At 44.1% G+C, this 19,433-nt stretch overlaps 1 protein-coding gene across 8 annotated transcripts in view; it reads left to right on the top strand.

Moving 5' to 3' along the window:
- The window catches only part of ZDHHC1 (zDHHC palmitoyltransferase 1), a 55,367-nt gene that overhangs the window by 27,302 nt on the left and 8,632 nt on the right, over nt 1–19,433 (top strand). For 7 of the 8 annotated variants that reach the window (XM_090062836.1, XM_090062837.1, XM_090062834.1 and 4 more), the window contains 5 exons: nt 3,496–3,597; nt 3,951–4,075; nt 4,607–4,765; nt 11,371–11,483; nt 19,077–19,162. In XM_090062836.1, the coding sequence (XP_089918962.1) occupies nt 3,496–3,597; nt 3,951–4,075; nt 4,607–4,765; nt 11,371–11,483; nt 19,077–19,162 (585 nt within the window). The remainder of the gene's footprint in view (nt 1–3,495; nt 3,598–3,950; nt 4,076–4,606; nt 4,766–11,370; nt 11,484–19,076; nt 19,163–19,433) is intronic. The other variant, XM_090062838.1, reaches the window with a different exon arrangement.

The raw sequence follows: 19,433 nt of genomic DNA on the forward strand, positions 1-19,433 counted from the left end.
CGATTTCTTTGCCTCTGTCTTCCTAAGTAGGGACCAGTTCAGCCACCTCCCTGCTGGGCCCCCCTCGGGCCCCGGGAGAGACACGCCTGGGCCAGGGGTTAGCGAGGAGTTAGTTAGGGTACTTCTGGAGAGGCTGGACGTGTTCAAGTCCGCTGGTCCGGACGATCTTCACCCTAGGGTTCTACAGGAACTGGCCGAGGTCATTGCGGGACCCCTGGCGCGGCTCTATGAGCACTCGTGGTGCTCTGGCGAGGTGCCGGAGGACTGGAAGAGGGCCAATGTGGTCCCTATCTTCAAAAAGGGAAAAAAAGCGGACCCGGGAAATTACAGGCCAGTTAGTCTTACCTCAATCCCGGGTAAGCTCTTTGAAAAAATTATCCTGGCACACATCCAGGAGGGCCTTGCGGGGGAATGTATGCTCAGGGGCAACCAACATGGGTTCATCAGTGGCAGGTCTTGTCAGACCAACCTGGTGGCCTTTTACGATCAGGTCACCAAATCATTAGACGCAGGGGTTGCTGTGGATGTAGTCTTTCTGGACTTCCGGAAGGCTTTCGACACTGTCTCTCACCCTGTCCTCATCAAAAAGCTGGGAGACTGTGGTGTCGATGCCCACACGGTCAAATGGGTCGCCAACTGGTTAGAGGGCCGCACCCAGAGGGTGGTAGTGGATGGGTTCTTCTCGACCTGGAAGGACGTGGGCAGTGGGGTTCCGCAGGGCTCGGTCCTCGGGCCCGCACTGTTCAACATCTTCATCAGTGACTTGGATGAGGGGGTAGAAAGCACCCTGTTCAAGTTTGCTGATGACACTAAGATGTGGGGGGATGTGGGTGCACTAGAAGGGTGCAATAGGCTACAACTGACCTTGACAGGTTGCAACGGTGGGCGGATGAGAATAGGATGGGGTTTAACACTGATAAGTGCAAGGTGTTGCACATGGGGAGGAAGAACCGGCACCACACTTACAGGTTGGGGAACTCCCCTCTTGCCAGCACGGAGACGGAAAAGGATCTTGGAGTCGTCATTGACTCCATGATGAACATGGGCCGGCAGTGTGGGGAGGCAGTCAAGAAGGCCAACCGTACCCTGTCATGCATCCACAGATGCATCTCGAGCAGGTCCAGGGAGGTGATCCTCCCCCTCTATGCGGCGCTGGTCAGGCCGCAGCTGGAGTACTGCGTCCAGTTCTGGGCGCCACACTTCAAGAGGGACGTGGACGATATGGAAAGAGTTCAGAGAAGGGCCACTCGTATGATCAAGGGTCAGCAGGGCAGGCCTTATGAGGAGAGGCTACGGGACCTGAACCTGTTTAGCCTCCACAAGAGAAGGTTAAGGGGGGACCTTGTGGCCTGCTACAAACTGGTCAGGGGGGATCAGCAGGTATTGGGGGAGTCCCTGTTCCCCCGTGCGCTGCCAGGAGTGACCAGGAATAACGGTCACAAGCTGGCGGAGGGTAAGTTTAGATTGGATATTAGGAGGCGCTACTTCACAGTCAGGGTGGCTAGGGCCTGGAACCGGCTTCCAGGGGAAGTGGTGCAGGCTCCTAGCCTGGGGATTTTTAAAAGGAAGTTAGATGAGCACCTTGCCGGGGTCATCTGACCCCGGTGCTCTTTCCTGCCAAGGCAGGGGGTCGGACTAGATGATCTACCTAGGTCCCTTCCGACTCTAGCTACTATGAAACTATGAAGCCAAACCCCTCACAATGGCACCATTGCCGGAGTCTTCTGTTCACCTCACTGATGCACCTTTCTCTCCGGGGCCCATGACTGGCTGTGACTGTGGGTGGTTGCAGATCACCATTTGGTGCTCACTACCCCCAGCCCTCACCACCAACACTGCTGCAGCCACCTGTGGGCGATCCCCGCTTGGCCTACCCTCGCCGTCAACATCACCACAGCCGCCTACGGGCAGTCCCCACTTGCTGCCACCATGCCCCTGCCACCGCTGCCTGCGGGCAGTCGCCGTGCCCCCCCAGCCTCAGGAGGCACAAGGCATTCATGTCCCTGCCTGTGCATCTCACACTGGAGCCAGGTCCAAACTGCAACTTTTGCCATTGGGCTCTTTTAAACTCTGCGCATGCGCAGTAGGGCATGCTGCTGGCGCTGTGCTGCTCTCAGATGGTGGGGAATCTTGCCTTACCAGAGAGGAGGACAAGTAAGTGCTCCCCACTTTCTCTCTCAGCCAAGCAGGAGCCGGGGGGGGGGGGGCGGCATGACACTCCTTGGCTTCTCTCAGCTGCCTCCCACAGCTGTACTATTCCCACCCACCATGGGCCCTGCGTACCTCCTGGATGCACTGAGGGTCAGGGTCCTCTTGGGGGTCCTGGGGCTCATGGAGCCACAACAGGCTTCCTTCTGCCTGTGCATCTCACACTGGAGCCAGGTCTAAACTGTCTTTTAATTCCCCAGATCCTCCTCTTTCCTTTGCTTAAAGATGGGCACATATTGGCCCTTTTCCAATCATCCAAGACCTTAGTTGACCTCCAGGAGTTCTCAAAGAGGATAACCAATGGCTCTGAAATTACCTCATCCAATTTCTTCAGTACCTTGAGGTACATCTCATATGGTCCTGCCAACTTGAAAACACCTGGCTTCTTTAAGTACTCCCTAATTTGTTCTACCATTACTCTAGACTGTTTGATTCCTTCCCCATCTTTGCTACCAACTGCACTTTTCATCTGGTAAATGCTCTTATTTGTGAAGCCTGAAGTAAAAAAGGCATTAAATACTTCAGCCTTCTCTGGATCATCCAGAACTAAATTGCTGTCTACATTCTGTAAGAGACCTACCGTTTCTTTGGCATCCCTCTTACTCTTAGGATACTCAAAGAATCCTTTTTTTATTGCCTTTTATGTCCCCTTGTCAGTTGCATCTCAAATCATGCCTTGGTCTTGCTAGTTTTCTCCAGGTACTCTTATATCTATTCCTGGTGATATGACCAAGCGCCAGTTTTTTGTAGGATTCCTTTTTGAGTTTCAACTTACTGAAGCAGTTGCTGTCCAGTTACGCTTGTCTGCAGCAGGCAGCCCCCAGGGTAAGGAAGGGTTCAGTATCCCAGCCCCGGTCAGGAGACGGCTGTCTCCTGGCCTGGTGCTTCCTGCTAGCCAGTGGGCTAGCACCCAGGGGGAGCCTAGAGCTCCCCCTGGTGGCAGCAGGGGCCCATTGCAGGGCCCCAGGAAGTGGAAGCAGTTTGCTACCATTAGCAGTAAATCTGTTCCTATTTCTCTGTACAAATAGATGCCTGCCTGGGAGGACCACATCAAATGCACTTGCAAATACACCCACTGTCACCCAGGTTACTTTCCACCTTCATGCTCTCAACCAACTCCTTCCTTTTTGCGAGCAGCAAGTCAAGAAGAGCTCCCCTCCTCACTGGCCTCTCTACCATCTGTATCAAAAGTTGTACCCCTTTAGATTTCTTTCATCAAAAAAGTCTCTAATGTGGTGCCACTCTTAGATGGTATGTGAATTATTAACATGATCCTTTCTTTGACAGGAGCTCCAAATCAAAACACTGTGGAACCTGCAACAAGTGTGTGTGTGGCTTTGATCACCATTGCAAATGGCTGAACAACTGTGTAGGGAAGAGGAACTATTGGTAAGCGTCTGAGCCTGACAATAGTACAAAACCACCCAGGAAAAGCAACCTGTCAACCTTTCTCAGACCTTAGTCTGAACAGCAATACCCGTCCATTTTACTTTGAAATTTAGGGTGAAAATTTTTTTAGGGCAGCACAAATGCAGAGCAAATAGATGCCCTTACCCTTTGCTGCATCACATGACAAAAAAAATCACTGGTGCAACAAAAAATAGTCATAGATCAGTTCCAAATTAGTTTTCTTACAGTGTTGACTTAAAAGGCCACAATTTAAAGTCTCCAGGTGTTTATTGAGAGAGTGGGTTTTTCATTTTGTTCTGGTGGGACTGAGAGCTTGTATACTTCCTTGGCAGGCTCTTCTTGAACAGTGTGGTGTCTGCTATCTTGGGTCTTATTCTTCTGCTGCTCATTGCCTTCTACATCTTTGTGGAGATCTTCATTAACCCCATGTTGCTGCGCACCAACCAGCACTTTGAAGGTATTTAATCGATTTCAATTGAGAGCTGCTTCTGATCTGTAGATTAGCCATAATCCCAAGATTGTTGAGGTTTAGACTCCTCTGAGGCCTCATGTTTGGGAGAAATCCTCATTTCTTTTCATTACCCCTCAGTGTTATTCTACTACAGGCAGTTCTGTAGCCTAAGTGGGCTGGCATGATTTTCTGCAGAGTTCACTGAGCTCATTCTCTAACAAGACTCTCAGGCAATCTGAAGATTCCAAAAGATCTTTAGGAATCAAAAACATTGGAGCTTTCACTGGCTTTATTGAACTTGGAATATTTGTAACTACTTTTTTTATTAACAAGAGGAGTTTAATATCTGGACAATCTCTATTACTTCTCTTCCTTTGTGTTCACTCCCTTCCTTACTTCCTGTCTTAGTTCCCTGCCACTGTTTCCTTTCCTCCATGCACCTTTTTCTCTGGCCTTACACCCTTGCTCCCCATCCCTGTGCCTTGCTCAGTCTAGTTTTCTGATTTATGCTGTTTCTGTTGTATTTTTCTCTTTCAGTTTTAAAAAACGACACTGACATTTGGTTTGTGTTTCTTCCTGTGGCTCCAATTAAGACGCAAGCTTCCACCATTTTGGTCCTAACTGGGATTCTCATTCTTCTGGGCCTGCCAACTGTGCTCCTGTTAGGTCATCTGTTGATCTTTCACATTTATCTTAGTAGGTATTGTATTCTTCTCACATTCCATTCTTTCTACTTTGTATCGTTCTACACTCATTGGCTTTTCACCTGTAACACAACAAATAAAGCAGCAGTATACAGGTTAATACAGTATAAAGATTATCCAGTATAAAAGTTAGCAAATGCTGTCATTTGTGATGATGCATCTGTTGTTCCCTTCTCCCTGAAGGATTTTAAAGTAATGTTTACCCTGTCTCTGGGAGCATCTACACATGCCTTAATGTGCTCTTACAAATGTGCATTAAATTTAGTACTTCTAAGCAGTTTTACATGTAGCCACTCTAATCAAAGTACCTCTCTGTCTCATGCATCAGCATCCTCACACTTAAAAATGGCAACAGGGCACTTCAACTAAAGCTTGTTTGAAGATGTTTAGTTCAAGTGCTCCACTGCCATTTTTAACTGTGGAGATGCTGATACACAAGACACAGGAGGCTGCTGAAACGCGGTAACTGCCACACTCCAATGTGCAGTAAATACCTCCAGTATGAGATACTACATAAATGAGCATTAGGCTGCACTAATGTGCAGTAGTGCAGGTGGATGCTTTTTAGGTGACGCTTAATGCACAGTAGCGTATTCTGTGCATTAGAGTATTAGCAAGGTTTTTGACACACTGGTTTAATTCATAGAATAGACTACTGCATATCAAAGTGCATGTGTAGATCTGCCCAGTGAGACCCAAATTAGTTCTTCATCTGTAGAATTCTTTGCAGTCCAAACCTTTTAGCCTGTTTATGCCATGCTTTCTATATGGCTGGCTTTTCTCAGGGGTTCCCAAACTATGCTACATGTACCCCTGGGGATACGCAAGACATCTCTGGGGGGTATGTAGGAGAAATTGTGTAATGGCAGATTTAATTGTCATTATAATAATAATTGGCATTTAAGGGGGTTAAAATATAAAACATATGCTGGTAGAGATTCTTGGGCAGCTGGTAAATCTGAAAGGGAGTATGCAATAAGAAAAAGCTTTTGAGAACCTCTGCTTTATGGATTATCATTTACCTATCTTAAATGCATGAGCAGAGGCATTTTTCTCTCTTAGAGGGCGTATCTATACGTATCACTTGATGCCCATTGAACTAATTCTACTGAGCATTAGTACAGCTGGTAAAAACCATGCCAATGCACATTAGATTGATTAGTCTAATGGGTATTAAGTGACACCTAAAAAGTGTTCATCAGCCCTAATGCACAGTAGCATTGATTACAATGCATTAAGTTAGCACCTGTTATTACAGGTATTACAGTTAATGTGCTGTAATTATGGTGCATTAATGAACATGTAGAGACAGCTAGAAAGGAGAGAATGAAGCTACTGAAAATTAGTCTCCCATGCAGGCCAGGTCTCACAGGTGGGTAAGCAGCATTTGAAGTTAGTGGTATCCAAGACTAATGATCAGTTTCATTAAACCTGCATAGGCACCTGACTTGTTTATCACAGAGATAACCAAGGATCTTGTTTTTTTCTGATTAAAAATCCCAGATTCTCTAATAAAATCCAAAATTCGCTAATTAAACCCCCCCAAATCCATGTTTTTCCACAATTAAAATGAAACGCCACTATATATATGTGTCAGTTGAATGCAACGTTTTACTGAGATTTTTACAATTTTAAGGTAATTTGGAAGCCTACCAGGACCTCAGTGATTATAATAAAATAAATTCTAAATACCTATATATTTTGGCGTTTGATTTTAGTTTTTTTTATCATAGAAAATTAGAGCTGCTTTTACCCCCTTCGCTCACCAGGATGTGGGTCTAGCTGGCTGTCCACCCTGCTGCTTTGTAGTGCTGAGCAGCCTTGACATACCGGCACCCTGCCCCTGTCCGTGCCATTGCTACTTATTACCAAGTCACAGCCTCCACTGGCCCTGCTGGTGCCTGTCACCCCTGACCCACAGCACCCTGGCCTGGTCAGTGCCCCTCACTCCCAACCCACAGCCCCCTGGCCTGGCCAGTGCTCCTCACTCCTGACCTACAGCCCCCTGGCCCTGCTGGTGCCCTTCACTCTAAGCTCACAGCCCCCTGACCTTGCCACTGCCCTCACTCCTGACCCACAACCCCCCACCCCCTCAGCCCTGCTTGTGCCCTTCACTTCTGACCAGCAGCCCCCTGCCCCCCACCCTCAGCCCTGCTAAAGAGGGCCCCCAGCTGCTAGAGCTATGGGACCCAATGGCTGCTGTGGCCAGAGCAATGTGCAGAGCTCCCCACATGCAGCTGGCATAGGCAAGCAAAGCCTGTGTGGGGGGGGGAGGATGTAGCTGCATGCTAAGGGGCTTAGGGGTCCCTGCCCTGCTGCCCTCCCCCTGGGGGCCTCCACAGTCCAGCAAGTGGGATCCAGTGGAGAGGCTTTATGCTGCTGCTGCCATGACCCACATACCAGCTGAGCCATCATGGCGATGTAGATGTGTCTACATGCCCCACTCAGCAGCAGCAGGGGCAGCAACATGGAGTTATATCCCCCACTTCTGTTGGATGGGCAGGGGATGCCTCACCAAAGCAGCACTGCTGGCACAGGTCCTGGCAGTGGTGGTGGCACTAAGCCTCTCCGGTCTCTTTTGCCTTTCTGCTCTGGGTCTTACCTACCAGGCCACAGAGGTTCCTGGGGGGAGGGTAGGAGGGTGGAGAGCTCTAAGCCCCCAGTGGGTAGCCCACATCCTCCCCTGCCCCATGCACAAATCTAGGGGCACATACCCCATATGTTCCCCTTCCTGGGAGTGCATGCAGCAGTGAGGATCCAGCCACCCCATTCTCCCCCACTGTCATGCATGCCTCTGTCTGCTCTCTGCCATCCCCACAGCCATGCATTCCCACACTGGTTGGGCAGCACCTGCAGCCTCAGCCCCAGCTGCCAATGCTGTTCCACACCCTCCCTCACCATGGACACTTCAGTCTACCTTCCATGTCACCTGTGCCCCCTCTCCACCAGACTTACCTGTAGGCAGCTGGGGGAGCTGCCCTCCACTGCTTCCTGGTTGTGTTGCTGGCCACATGCATGTGTGCCTGTGGACACATGCACATGGTGCCCCCTGTGTCTCCTCCCCACAGCCCCAAGCAGCTTCTTGCAGGCTGGAACTCTGCCAGCTGCAAGGGGAAACCTGTGGTTTACATTTTTCTCCTTTAATGGAGAAAATCCATGTTTTTCTATAGCAAACGGAAAACCCAAGTCCCTGGAGATCATCCACCAAGGATACTAATGCTTCCTCTGTTCAGGCCTGAGAGCAGTTGAATTCTGCTGCAAAAACAGCACTTACCTTTCCAGAACCACACTGTGAAACAGGATAGACCAGTGAGTCCTTATGATCAGGTGATGGCTTCTTGAATTTAAGACTGGTGAAGGCAATAAACTAAACTTCTTAACTAACCTGTTAAACATTTTGGAGTTCCCTAATTAATATAATTATGTGAGGCTTTTGTAAAAATAAAACTGCACTAATCATTTTTTTTCATTTATCCAGTTTTCTCACTAGGGAGCCCCATATTTTTATTTCAGTCCCATTCTGAAAATTACACTGTATTTGCACAAAGTGGCATTTGATCTATTTAGAGGAAGAAATGGCTAGAAATGCAACAGAAGGTTTTTTTTAATAGGATCGCCAGTTGCTGCATAAGTCGGGGGGGGGGAATCCATGTTTAAAAGTACAGATGACAATGAAATATTTTCTGATTTCTTGTTCTTAGTCCCTACTAATGTAGGCTAGCACTTTCCAGCAGCAGGGAGAAGACTGACACTGGAAGGAAAGATGAGAGTGCCAGTACTGGAATACTGCTAGCACCTAGAACAGAAGGACTAATTCAGGAAAAGATAAAAGGCTAAATAAATGCTTTGGCTGCACCTGGAAGTTTTTCTTATGATTAGAACCTGTATTAAAATTTAGTACACACAATTTCCACAAAGTGTTGCCCTTTCTTAGGACTGAAGATGTGCTGCCTTTTGTATGAAAGGGAATTATCACCTGCCAAATCATTAATATTCTTTTTTGTCCCTTAAAGAAATATTTGAGCTAAGTTAAACTGTGTTTATCACTGGCATCTGTGGACAGGAAAGAGGCTTATTGTTGTTATATTACAGTACAACCTAAAGATACCAAGTTGGATTGGACCCAAGGTAAGCTTGGTGACAGTCCTTGTCTTAGCAATTACAATCTATACTATAAAATAGTTTAATATATGAGATATATAAGAGCAAAGTATTTTTATCACAGCTGGAATTAGCAAAGGTTGATAAATTGTTTTCATTCTGACTGTTTTCAGTTAATTTAATCTGAAATTATCAGGGTGAACATTGCTTGAGCAAAGGCTCTGTGTTAAAAAAATATAATTCCTCAGTTTTTTACACAAATAGTAACTCTTAGGATATATATAACCATCTCTAATAATAATCCTCTAATAGTCCTTATTTGGAGATCAGTACTTGTGAGGATCACACTGAAAAATTATTTGGATTCGGCCAAGTTAAAAGGATTTAAATATCATGATTTATGGAAATGCAGTTATTTTTTTCACAGTGACTGTAATATTTTTATCAGCTCCCTACTACCACTGAAAATGGAATAGGCTTTGATGTATAGCTCCACATTTCAGGTTAATTCTCTCTTTCCTGCTATTATAACCATGTTTGTGCCCAGTGCATAAATGTTTGAACAGTAGAAGACATGCAGTCATTGAGGTATGGTTCTTTAAGACCGCTTTCCTCTGATACTCTGACGCCAGTGATAAACATTAAAAAGAAATAATCTGCATTGATCAGGAAATACAGTAACTGAAACAGGCCTTTGCAAGAGCATTGTTTTTTGTGTGTGCTTTACAAGGGTTTAGTTCCTCTGTTGTCTGCCTGAATAATTCCAGTTTACGGACTGTTTTCTTTTTTTTAAACTTAGTTGGTAAGTGTTAAAGAAATGTACTCTGTTGAAAGAACCCAGTGGCTGTACAGTTAAATACTTGGACATCAGGAAAGGCTTGAGTCAAGATGGAACATATATATTACTCTTTAGTTATATCATTGTATAATTCTCAAATAGACTAAAATTATTTAGAAACTGTCCTGGGAGTAGGGACTTAAACCTTGAATTCCTCCTTTCTAGGGCATGCCTTTACCACAGGGCTACAGAGTCATTCTCATTCTTTGTGGCTCAATAGGCATTTTCACATGTACTGGCGGGGGGGGGGGCTGTAATCAGAGTGGCTGCGAAAGCTGATCTAATTAAAGTGCCTGGAGCATCCTGTGTAACAGCACCCCTGTGCTTCAAAATGGTGGCAGGGACACTTTATCTAAAACTCCAGCAGATTCAATTAATGAATTCTGCTCCGATGCACTCTGATTCACAGCACATTAGAGCAGTTCCCAGCTCACGTACAGGCACCCAATAATTCTTAAATACACAGGACTGAAAGGGACTCGTAGAACCACAAGAGTCTGCATAGTTTCAATTGGTTGGGAGTAGAAGTGACCCACTCAAAGAGAGTGTTGCAACCTGCAGGCTACAGACTCCTAAAAGATAAGAAATATAAGTTTGGATCCCCCCAGGTAAAGCAGGGATGTGAACCCTGTGTTTTTCACATCCTGGGCAAGTACTCTATCTACTAGGGACATGTATAAATGAGGGTGGCAGCTCTCCCCACCACTGTTTTAAACAAAAGCATCTGCCACTGCTATATACTGTGCTATAAGAACCCCTTAAAGAAAATGAATGCAAACGTCCTCATCTGCTGGGCTAGCTATAACTGCACCGTGGGGGGCATGTGTAGATGCTTCCACTGTCAAGGCTAAGATACTACTCTTACCACCTAGAAAATGATAAGATCAAAGCCTGAGGAACCTGTGACCTTTTTTTTTCACTTCTATGGTTGGGCATCAGCAAGGGTTTTGAGCATGGACTGAGTTGCCTAAAGTGGGACTTAGGTCCTGTTTTGGATCTGGCCCTTACAGGTATATTTTGAAAATTTTATTCTTGTCTATTTTAATGAGGTGTTAAAAAGGCATACTTTATTCCCTGGACATCTGGAACATAAGAGATTTCCCACCTTTTTCTGGTGTACACTAATTACTTATGCATGTAAGACATGACCAGTATACCTAAGATTTTAGAAAAAAATGATATGATGATGTGTTGTATTATATGAAAATGCTGTGATTATGAAAGTACAACGTGAGTTAATACATGGCCAGAAAGATATATTTGTCTTTTACTTAACAGACAAGGTTGTTTGGGTGAATCTGATAACTTTTATTTCATCCAGGAAGAGCACACACCAACTGCAGAAACTTCCTCAGCCTGATGAAGGGTTTTTAAACCCGAAAGCTTGCTTAAAATTTGTTTTCCCAACTATTTAAGTTGGTCTAATAAAAGATATCAGATTCACCCACAGAACCTTATCTGCTTATGTCCTTAGACCAACACAGCTACAACCTACACCCCTTTTACTCAACAGTGCTTTTTAATGCTTTGAGGTGGTTTTTAATACAGTTATTACTAACTTAATTGTTTGAGATATTCTTGTGCAGTGACCATAATGTTCTCTAACGAGAAAGCAAGCAGAGTTCCACACACTGAAATCCCTTCTTCTTTCCTCCCAGTGTGGAGCAAACTGACTACCTATGAGTACATCATGCAGCAGCGTCCCCCACAAGAGATGAAAGAGGCCAACAAACAACTAGAGTCTTGTCCTCCTCAAGTGAGACCCAGTCAGGTACTGCTTGCGCTTTTAGCCTTTCCTTCAGACAAAGGCTCTGGTCTTCTGCAGTCTGGTTTGATGCCTTTCCATGTGCTCAGAATCTCTGATCAGATTGTTAAGCAGATGCTGAAGGCAAGATTGCTACAGTTTGTAAGGGAGCAGCAGTGACAGAGCTGTGACAGGGTCCAGGAGCAGACAGGCCACGGGAAATCAACTTGTTAAAAACCAAATAACAATTTTACCATTTAGGTAAAATAAAGGAGTGTAAATAATATTCCAAGAATAGCTAGCCAGCCTTACAGCTTTTAACTGAAATCTGGAATTGGAGAACAAGGCCCTGTCTATACTCACTTGCCTCAGCATCCAGAAATTTTGGTGGTAAAAGGTAGTTGCTGTGACCAAGCAGCTGCACCTGCGTACTTCTGGTTGCTCCAGGTGGCTTCAGCAACTGTGTTGCCAGAGTGTGAAGGGCATCCAGGGGAGATGACTGTGCTGAAGGTACTGCAGCAATCAGCAGAATTTGAGGAATGTCTACCTGTGCATGAGTCTGGATGGTGGCAAAGCTTTGCTTTGCTTGGCAGAAGTGGTGTAACTACTAGCAGAAAGGAGCGTTCTGCTATTACAGGGGGCTTCAGTGCGAGTGCACTGGAGTTCTGTCAGCAAACTTGTATTGTAGACTAGGCCTAAAGGTGGGGAGAGACATTTTGGAGAGTTTCATAGCCTATGTGGTGGGGTTATCATGCATTGGGATACTGACCCCATATGCCACAAATTGTGTTAAGAATTGAGAGGTTTCTTGTGTTTTGACTAGGCCCTTGCAGCTGCATTATCAGTTTGATGTTTCATAAAATATTAATTACATGACTTGCCTCCAATGCTAATGTAAAATGTATGTTTGAAGACATTTGACTGTTATTCCTCTACTGCTGTGTGTGGGATTGTTTATGATTTTCAGGGCCTATTTTATACTAACTAATTATGCAGAACTAATGTTGTGCTGCATAATATGCAGTCTTCAGCTTTCCATGGATACTTCTTTATTCCCTCTAAAGATTTCTAAATTTGAGCACATAACAGAGTGCTTTAGCACTTCCCCTCCTCAAACTTTTCTTGGTATGACCATTACAAGCTTAACAGAGCTGCAGTTGTAATCAGTCTGATATTTATCAGATTTGAGTTGACATTGAGAGAATCTATCTGAATACACAGGAGGGGTGTGTATGTACATGTGCATTGAATCTCCCCATTAGCAGGTGTTCCCACATTCTGCAAGTGCATGCTTATTCCCTACTCAAAATTGTGTGTGAACATCATGCATTTGAAGCACATGTATCAACCTGTAAAAAAAAGAGGAAAGAATTTTTGCATTTTAGTGCTCCAGACAGTACCTTGCAGAGCAGTAAAAGCTAAGATGCTTTGTAACACTGTTACGTGAAATGCTGACCCACCAGATTCTTGTTCCCCAAATAGCAATCATAGACAAACACGAACAAACAGAACGGAGGTAACTTGTCTTTTTAAAATTTTGATGTGAACCTAGAAATCCGTAGCTCCCCTAGCTCCTGTGCTCCTTGTATTATTTGTGTTTTTATATGGAGCTGTATCTCTCCCTTCTGCAAGTCCTCACCCCCAGTGATGCAGGACTCAATTTCAATGGGGCTGGGTTCCTCCAGCCACTAAATCAGTCAAACACACGCACACACACACACACGGCACGCCTGACCCAGCCAGGTTGATCAGCGTGTACAGGCTTACATCCTCATATGCCAGGAATCAGTTCATTAAGGTAACGTTAAAATGCAGTCAGATACAAGCACACAGGTAAACAGAATACTTCTGAATCTGGCTTGGTGTCCAGCTGACACCTTCATGGGCCAGCATTCAGTTCATTAGGGCACGTCTGAGCCAAACTGGGTCAATCAGCCTATACAAGCTGATCCCCTTATATGTCTCAAACTCACCACGTCCCAATCTTTTTCCCTAACTGTCCTAGTACTAGTAGCTTCTTGATGAACGGACCCCACAGTCTTTTTGGGCTTTACAGGGATCTTTGGCTTAGGTAAAAGAAGCATTGCTGCAGAGCAAGTGGGGAAGGGGAAGTAGAAAAGGAAAAATTCACCTGGTTACCACCAGTTTGACTATAAAAGTTATTTATTGCTAAATATATGGAATTTATGATGGTTCTAGTAGTAACAGACATGCAAGGGAAAACAAACAAAAACAATTACAATATTACCTTGGTTTAATTGAGTATTTGGGGAAACCTAACTCAAGCTTAACTTATAAAGTTCAGGTTCAGAAAGCTATGCCTAAAGAGAAAAAGAACGAGAGAGAGAAAAAGAGGGAGAAAGAGAAAGAGAGAGCAAGAGCTGGGATCTCACCGTCCCAAGGCACTTGGGTGTTTTGTTGACCGGCACAGTTCCTAACACGATCGTTGAAGGTTAAACAGGCAACCCAAAAGAGAGATCTTTTTATCCCAGCTTCTCGAGAACAACAACGGATGGTGTCAGAGAGGTGTCTCCTTTTTGAAGCGCACTCTTTGCTGCTTCACAGCTTTCTTATACCCTTAGTCTAGCCTTTTCAAAGCATTCTTTTAATTGTGTAAATCAAGGGTGTCCCAAGCCGTAATTGACAGGGAAAATCCTGTTATATAAACAGTTTAAATTTAAATGAATTACCTTTTTCAGTAACAAGGGGTTATCTAGTTTGGAGCATCTCAAGAAACTGATTAACAACCAGGAAAAACATAACATTTTAAGGAGTAACCAGACACCTAGGAGTCAGCTTGAAATTATTATGAGTATAGAAGATGTACTGGAAGGGATACCACATTGTTTCTTTTCAGATGGCCTAGCTACGCTTACACTGTGAAGTCAGCATCAGTGTTTTGTATTTTACCTGTTGTGAATAAGCCTCAGCTTAGATTACTTTCAGATCTTACTGTAGTCTTTTAACATACTTAAGGGGATTACTTGGAGTGTTCATGAATTTTGTGGGGAGGACTTCCTAGTCATCCCGGGAAAGGTATGACAACATTTGTGGTCAGGTCTCCAATGGGCTGGACGTTGTGATGAACCCTTAACCATTGGTCAAGTGTTGCCCATACCCCCTCTGACTTGGTCTCTTGCCCCAGCATTCCCTAACCCAGCAACTGAATTTTAGTCAATCAAGTTTAAATAGGCCTCCCATACTGGGACCGGGGACTGTATAGCCTGATATGCCTATTAAACTTTTCGTCTGCTTAGTTCTGGTTAGATGAGGTATGTGTGTGGGGGGAGGAGGGGGGAGAGGGGGTGCAGGAATAGAAAAAGTCCTTTGTAAATCCAACAAGCTGGGTGCTAGGGCTCCCACAGGAACACAGAGCTGACAGGAACACAGAGCTGACAGGTAACACCTGGGGGATGTATGTTGGAAATTAGCTAAATGGAAAGAAAAAGAGAAGAGACGTTTGGATTATTTTAAAAATTCAAGTCTTTAGAAGGAAATGAATTCCCTTTGAATAAATACATGTTTGTATTTCATAGAAACATCAATAATTTGTTCAATTTCTATAACTGGTATTTTAATTGTTCTAATAAATGGTAACCGCATGCATTTCTATTGATTTATCTTCCTCACAGTATGCATTTGTTGAAAGTTTTTTGCATAGTCCAGGAGGTTTATGAATGATGCTGTTAAAACACCAGAAAAAAACAGGCCTTAAATATGTGAAACCATCTTATACAAATAATTATGGGAAAGTTATTGTTTAGGAACTGACTTTCCTCTTTCATACAAATATATATCACACTTTGTTCATCCATTTGAAGTCAAGCTTGTGGCCTAACTACTACACAGATGTTTCTCCATCTTCAAACAGGTGTCATATAGTCATAAAGAAGTAGGATTGGAAGGGACCCCTGCAGATCATCTATTCTAACCCCTTTGCCTGAGGCAGGATCATTCCTATCCAGACTATCCTATACAAATCCATAATCTAAACTGTTTGTAAAACTACTGTCAACTTGGACACAACACAAGACATAACACCCTAACCTGCCACAGGTAAAGCAGGGGAACCACAGTAGCCAAAATCCTACTTCTGTAAAAGGCTGTTAATATATAGTCAAGAGATCGCAGGTTGAGAGCCATGCCCCACGTTGGAGAGGAAAGCAAAAATTCCCACACTCCACACCAATCTGACCGGGGGTAAAATGCCTTCCTGACCCCAAATACAAGTCTGACTCTGAGCAGGGGGCAAGCCAGGATCCTCTGGCTTTTAGCTGTGAGCTTCTGGCTTTAAGTCCCAGCAGGAGTATTTGCACACACCAATCACAATCCTCAGCCTTGGCTGCAGCCAGCATCCAATGCCTCTGAGGAAGGCTTAAAAGCATCCCAACACATGTAGCAGAAAGGGGGCGGGGGGAGGGGGAAATGAGGCAACTAGCAAAGTACGGAAACATGGGAAATACCCATAGTAAAATGTAGGCATCGGTACGCCTATATCGTCTCCGACTAGTGGCTGTCCACCCTCTTCTTGAACACCTCCAGTGATGGAGAATCCACAACTTCCCTAGATAGAACACCAAGGCAGTGGAATAGACTAACGGTGAAGAAATTTTTCCTAATATCCAGTGTAAACCTACTTTGCAACTTCAGTCCATGGGTCTGCATCCTACTTCCTTCTCCAAGAGGAAAAAAAGGTGCTTTCCCTGTTCTTTATGGTAGCCCTTCAAGTATCTGAAGGCTGTTATCATGTTCCCTCTTAAGTGCCTTAATGCAAGCTGAAGATACTTTGCTCCTTCAGCCTCTCCTCATCTGACTTGCTTTCCAAGCCATTTATCATCTTTGTTGCTCACCTCTGGACCCTCTCTAACTTCTCCATGTCCTTTTAAAAATGTGGAGCCCAGAATTGCACCCAATGCTCCGGATGAGGCCTAACCTGTGCCAAGTAGAGAGGCACTATCATCTCCTATATCTTGCACCGAATGCTTCTATTGATGCATCCCAAAAGTGCATTTGCCTTTTGTGTGGCTGCATCACACTGCAGACTCATATTCAGTATGTGATCTACTAAGGCACCAGATCATCATATAGATCTTGATTGTGGAGCATGTAACAAAGGCTGTTGCTAGGGTGCTATGCTAAAGAGTATACCATTGCCTTACATGCTGCAGGTTAAGATTTTTGGTTTATATGAAGCACTGATATCTGCATTTTTGCAGATACAGAGACTGGGTTTTCTTGTATTTATGTGCTGTTTTTGTTAATTTAAGATTTAGACTCATATTGCCATTTTAGATTGGAGCGGTATCAGCAGTTGCTGTATTTGACATGTATATCAGGGAAGGAGCAGGGAGCAGAGTGGCCAGTCAGGCAGGGGCACAGCAGCTGATTGTGGAAGAGGCCAAGAGCAGAGCAGCAGACTGGAGAGGGGATGAGGATTACAGGAGCATTCGAGTGGGGCTTAACCTGTGGCACGCCTGCCAAAAAGTTTGGCCACCACTGTTCTAGAATAATGGAGACTGAAGATCTGCATCCCATTAGGTGCTGCTCAACATGGCATTTATTTTGCAATGCAGTGACAGCACGTGTTATTTATTAGTTGTCGGGTCTGCTTCCCTCTGTTTCTGCTAGGTGGCTGTGATATATACTGTATTGTGTCGTCATAGTCATTCCAGTGATATATGATTTATTTCGAGGCTAAAGCAAATTAAATTGATTCGTTTTTCTTCTTTTCTAGGAGAGGGTTGCTCAGAAAGCATTATTAACCTTCTTGGTGTCACCAGGCCTGCATTGCAGTTAATTTGCATGTTTGCATTCTGTGGACATTAGAGTGGGTGTTTTCCAAGGCTGCTTAATGCAATACATAATCAATTGTGTCATTTCTCTGTCTGTACAACAGAACACATTGCCTAGTGGTGAAGGAGAAATAAACAAAGTGGGGAGAAAAAAACTGAAAGCTGTCAAAGAAACATTGCATGTTCATCTCTGTTGTACTTTGTTACTAAGCAGTAATTGTTAGCAGTATAGCCCATTATGGGGTAGAATTCTGCACTGAGAAACTACAATTTGTAGACACAGAGCCCTGATCACTCCCAGTACCTGTGTCCCCTAGAGTGACTACTGTACTGTCCTGTTCAGATCCCTCTGAAAGCAGCTATTCTTATCCACAAGATGATTTTGTCATCACCTGCCATATGCCTGACTTGGGGTGAATTTGGCTCATACAGTAGCTTTCCCTTTGTGACCTGGGTGTACGGGATTTGAACACACATATTGAAAGACACTTTTGAATGTTTTCACACTGGTTGTCTAGGCATTGGTAGGGTATTACTGAGTAGTCCCAGATTCAGACCAGGCTTTGAGTTACCAGCGATAAATGTCTGAAACATAAACATTGCATCTGTGGAGACTACAGATGTTGATTTCACATGCACCTTGCTCAGAATAAGATGCTCAATTAGTTGCATATTTCTCAAAACTGTTTTGATGTACTTTCTGAAGCTAGAGCTTTAAAAGTACTAGTATTTTTTCTTCAGACTTATCCTAATATTGAAGAAAATGAATTCAATAAGTCTTAAGTGATGTGCTTTTAAAAACACAATCAAATTTAAAACAAGAGCTTTTTAGCAAATTTGACAACTCCAAAATTTTGCAGCTTTTGGCATGCATTTAATCGTTAGATAAGTCAATACCAAGGCATTAAGCATTCAGGTCAAGAGTTTCCAAAGTGACTAGTAATTTTGGGTTCTTCAAACTAAAAAATAAATTGGGTTTGGAGAAAACGGGCTTGGCATTTACATTGGTTTAAAATAGGCTGGAAAAAATGTTCTGAACTGTGATGTCTCAGCCAAGGCAGTACTGTACCATTTGTCCTCTTTGCTGGGTATTTTTAACCTGCATCTTTGTACCCTCACCATCTTAGTTGTAGGATCACGTTTTTGGAGGATAGAAGGGACTTTTCTTTAATCTAGTTACTTGGATTTAAAAAAAAAAATTATGACTTGAGCCTTTTTGTACCTAGATGTCATTATGTAATTTTAAAATTCAGGAACATGTGTAGAGCCATGTACATCCAGGACAATAATGTATTCTATACTGCAGTGTTTGAGAGCAAGTGTTACGTTGCTAGACTGTGTCAGACAATGTTCATGCAAGGGAACGGAGACAGCCTTCACTCTGACTCCTAGATTGTAAATGCTTTCCTTTGCTATCTCAGTGCTGAATCAATAGAAGTGTTTTCATGTAATGCTCTAGTAAATCCTTTTCTCTAAGTGAGCTGTTTGGGGCTAGCAAAACCATTTCGAGGGATTCTTTAATACGGTCCCAATTCAATTGAACTGGTATTTATAGTACCCTTGTGACTAGTCTGTAATCTAGTCTCAATCTTTTTTGGTTCAGTCAGTATTTCACACGTTATGGATTTATGACTGGCTCAGCCTTTATTCTCTTTCATCTCATTAAACAGACCCCTCTAATATGTTATAGTTTTCTGCTTAGTTGCACATGCCAAAAACCTTCCTTCTGGCTAATGACTGAGAGGGAAACCCCTAGAATCTTGATAATGTATATTCTTAACTTGGACACCTTTATTGTTTTGGTAATTTAAATTCACCTACTTTTTAGGAGGTGGATTTGTATGCAGCTAACCTTGGCTACACTGACCCAGAGATTCAGGTGGAGGATTCTTCAGCAGTAACCTCAGGGAGAGAGTGAGTACAGCTAACAATACAGGGATTTACAGGTATGGTGTGTGCTGTGGAGGAAATCATCCAGCAAAACTCCCTGCTTGGACCCTCTTGAGACAAAGTTACTTAGGAGACTCAAGGTGTGGCCATACCGTAAACTTCCTTTGTCAAGATGTGGCACAGCACTCTGCACCCCCCAGCTCCAGACTGGAAGCAACATAGCTGTGTTTTCACAGTGCTGCACGCAGGCCAATATTTCTTAGCAGCTCTTCTGACACTAGGCTTCCTGGCAAAC

Source organism: Crocodylus siamensis, chromosome 9 (genome assembly GCF_052110815.1).
Source record: "Crocodylus siamensis isolate JL-2025a chromosome 9, ASM5211081v1, whole genome shotgun sequence".
Taxonomy (NCBI): Eukaryota; Metazoa; Chordata; order Crocodylia; family Crocodylidae; genus Crocodylus; species Crocodylus siamensis.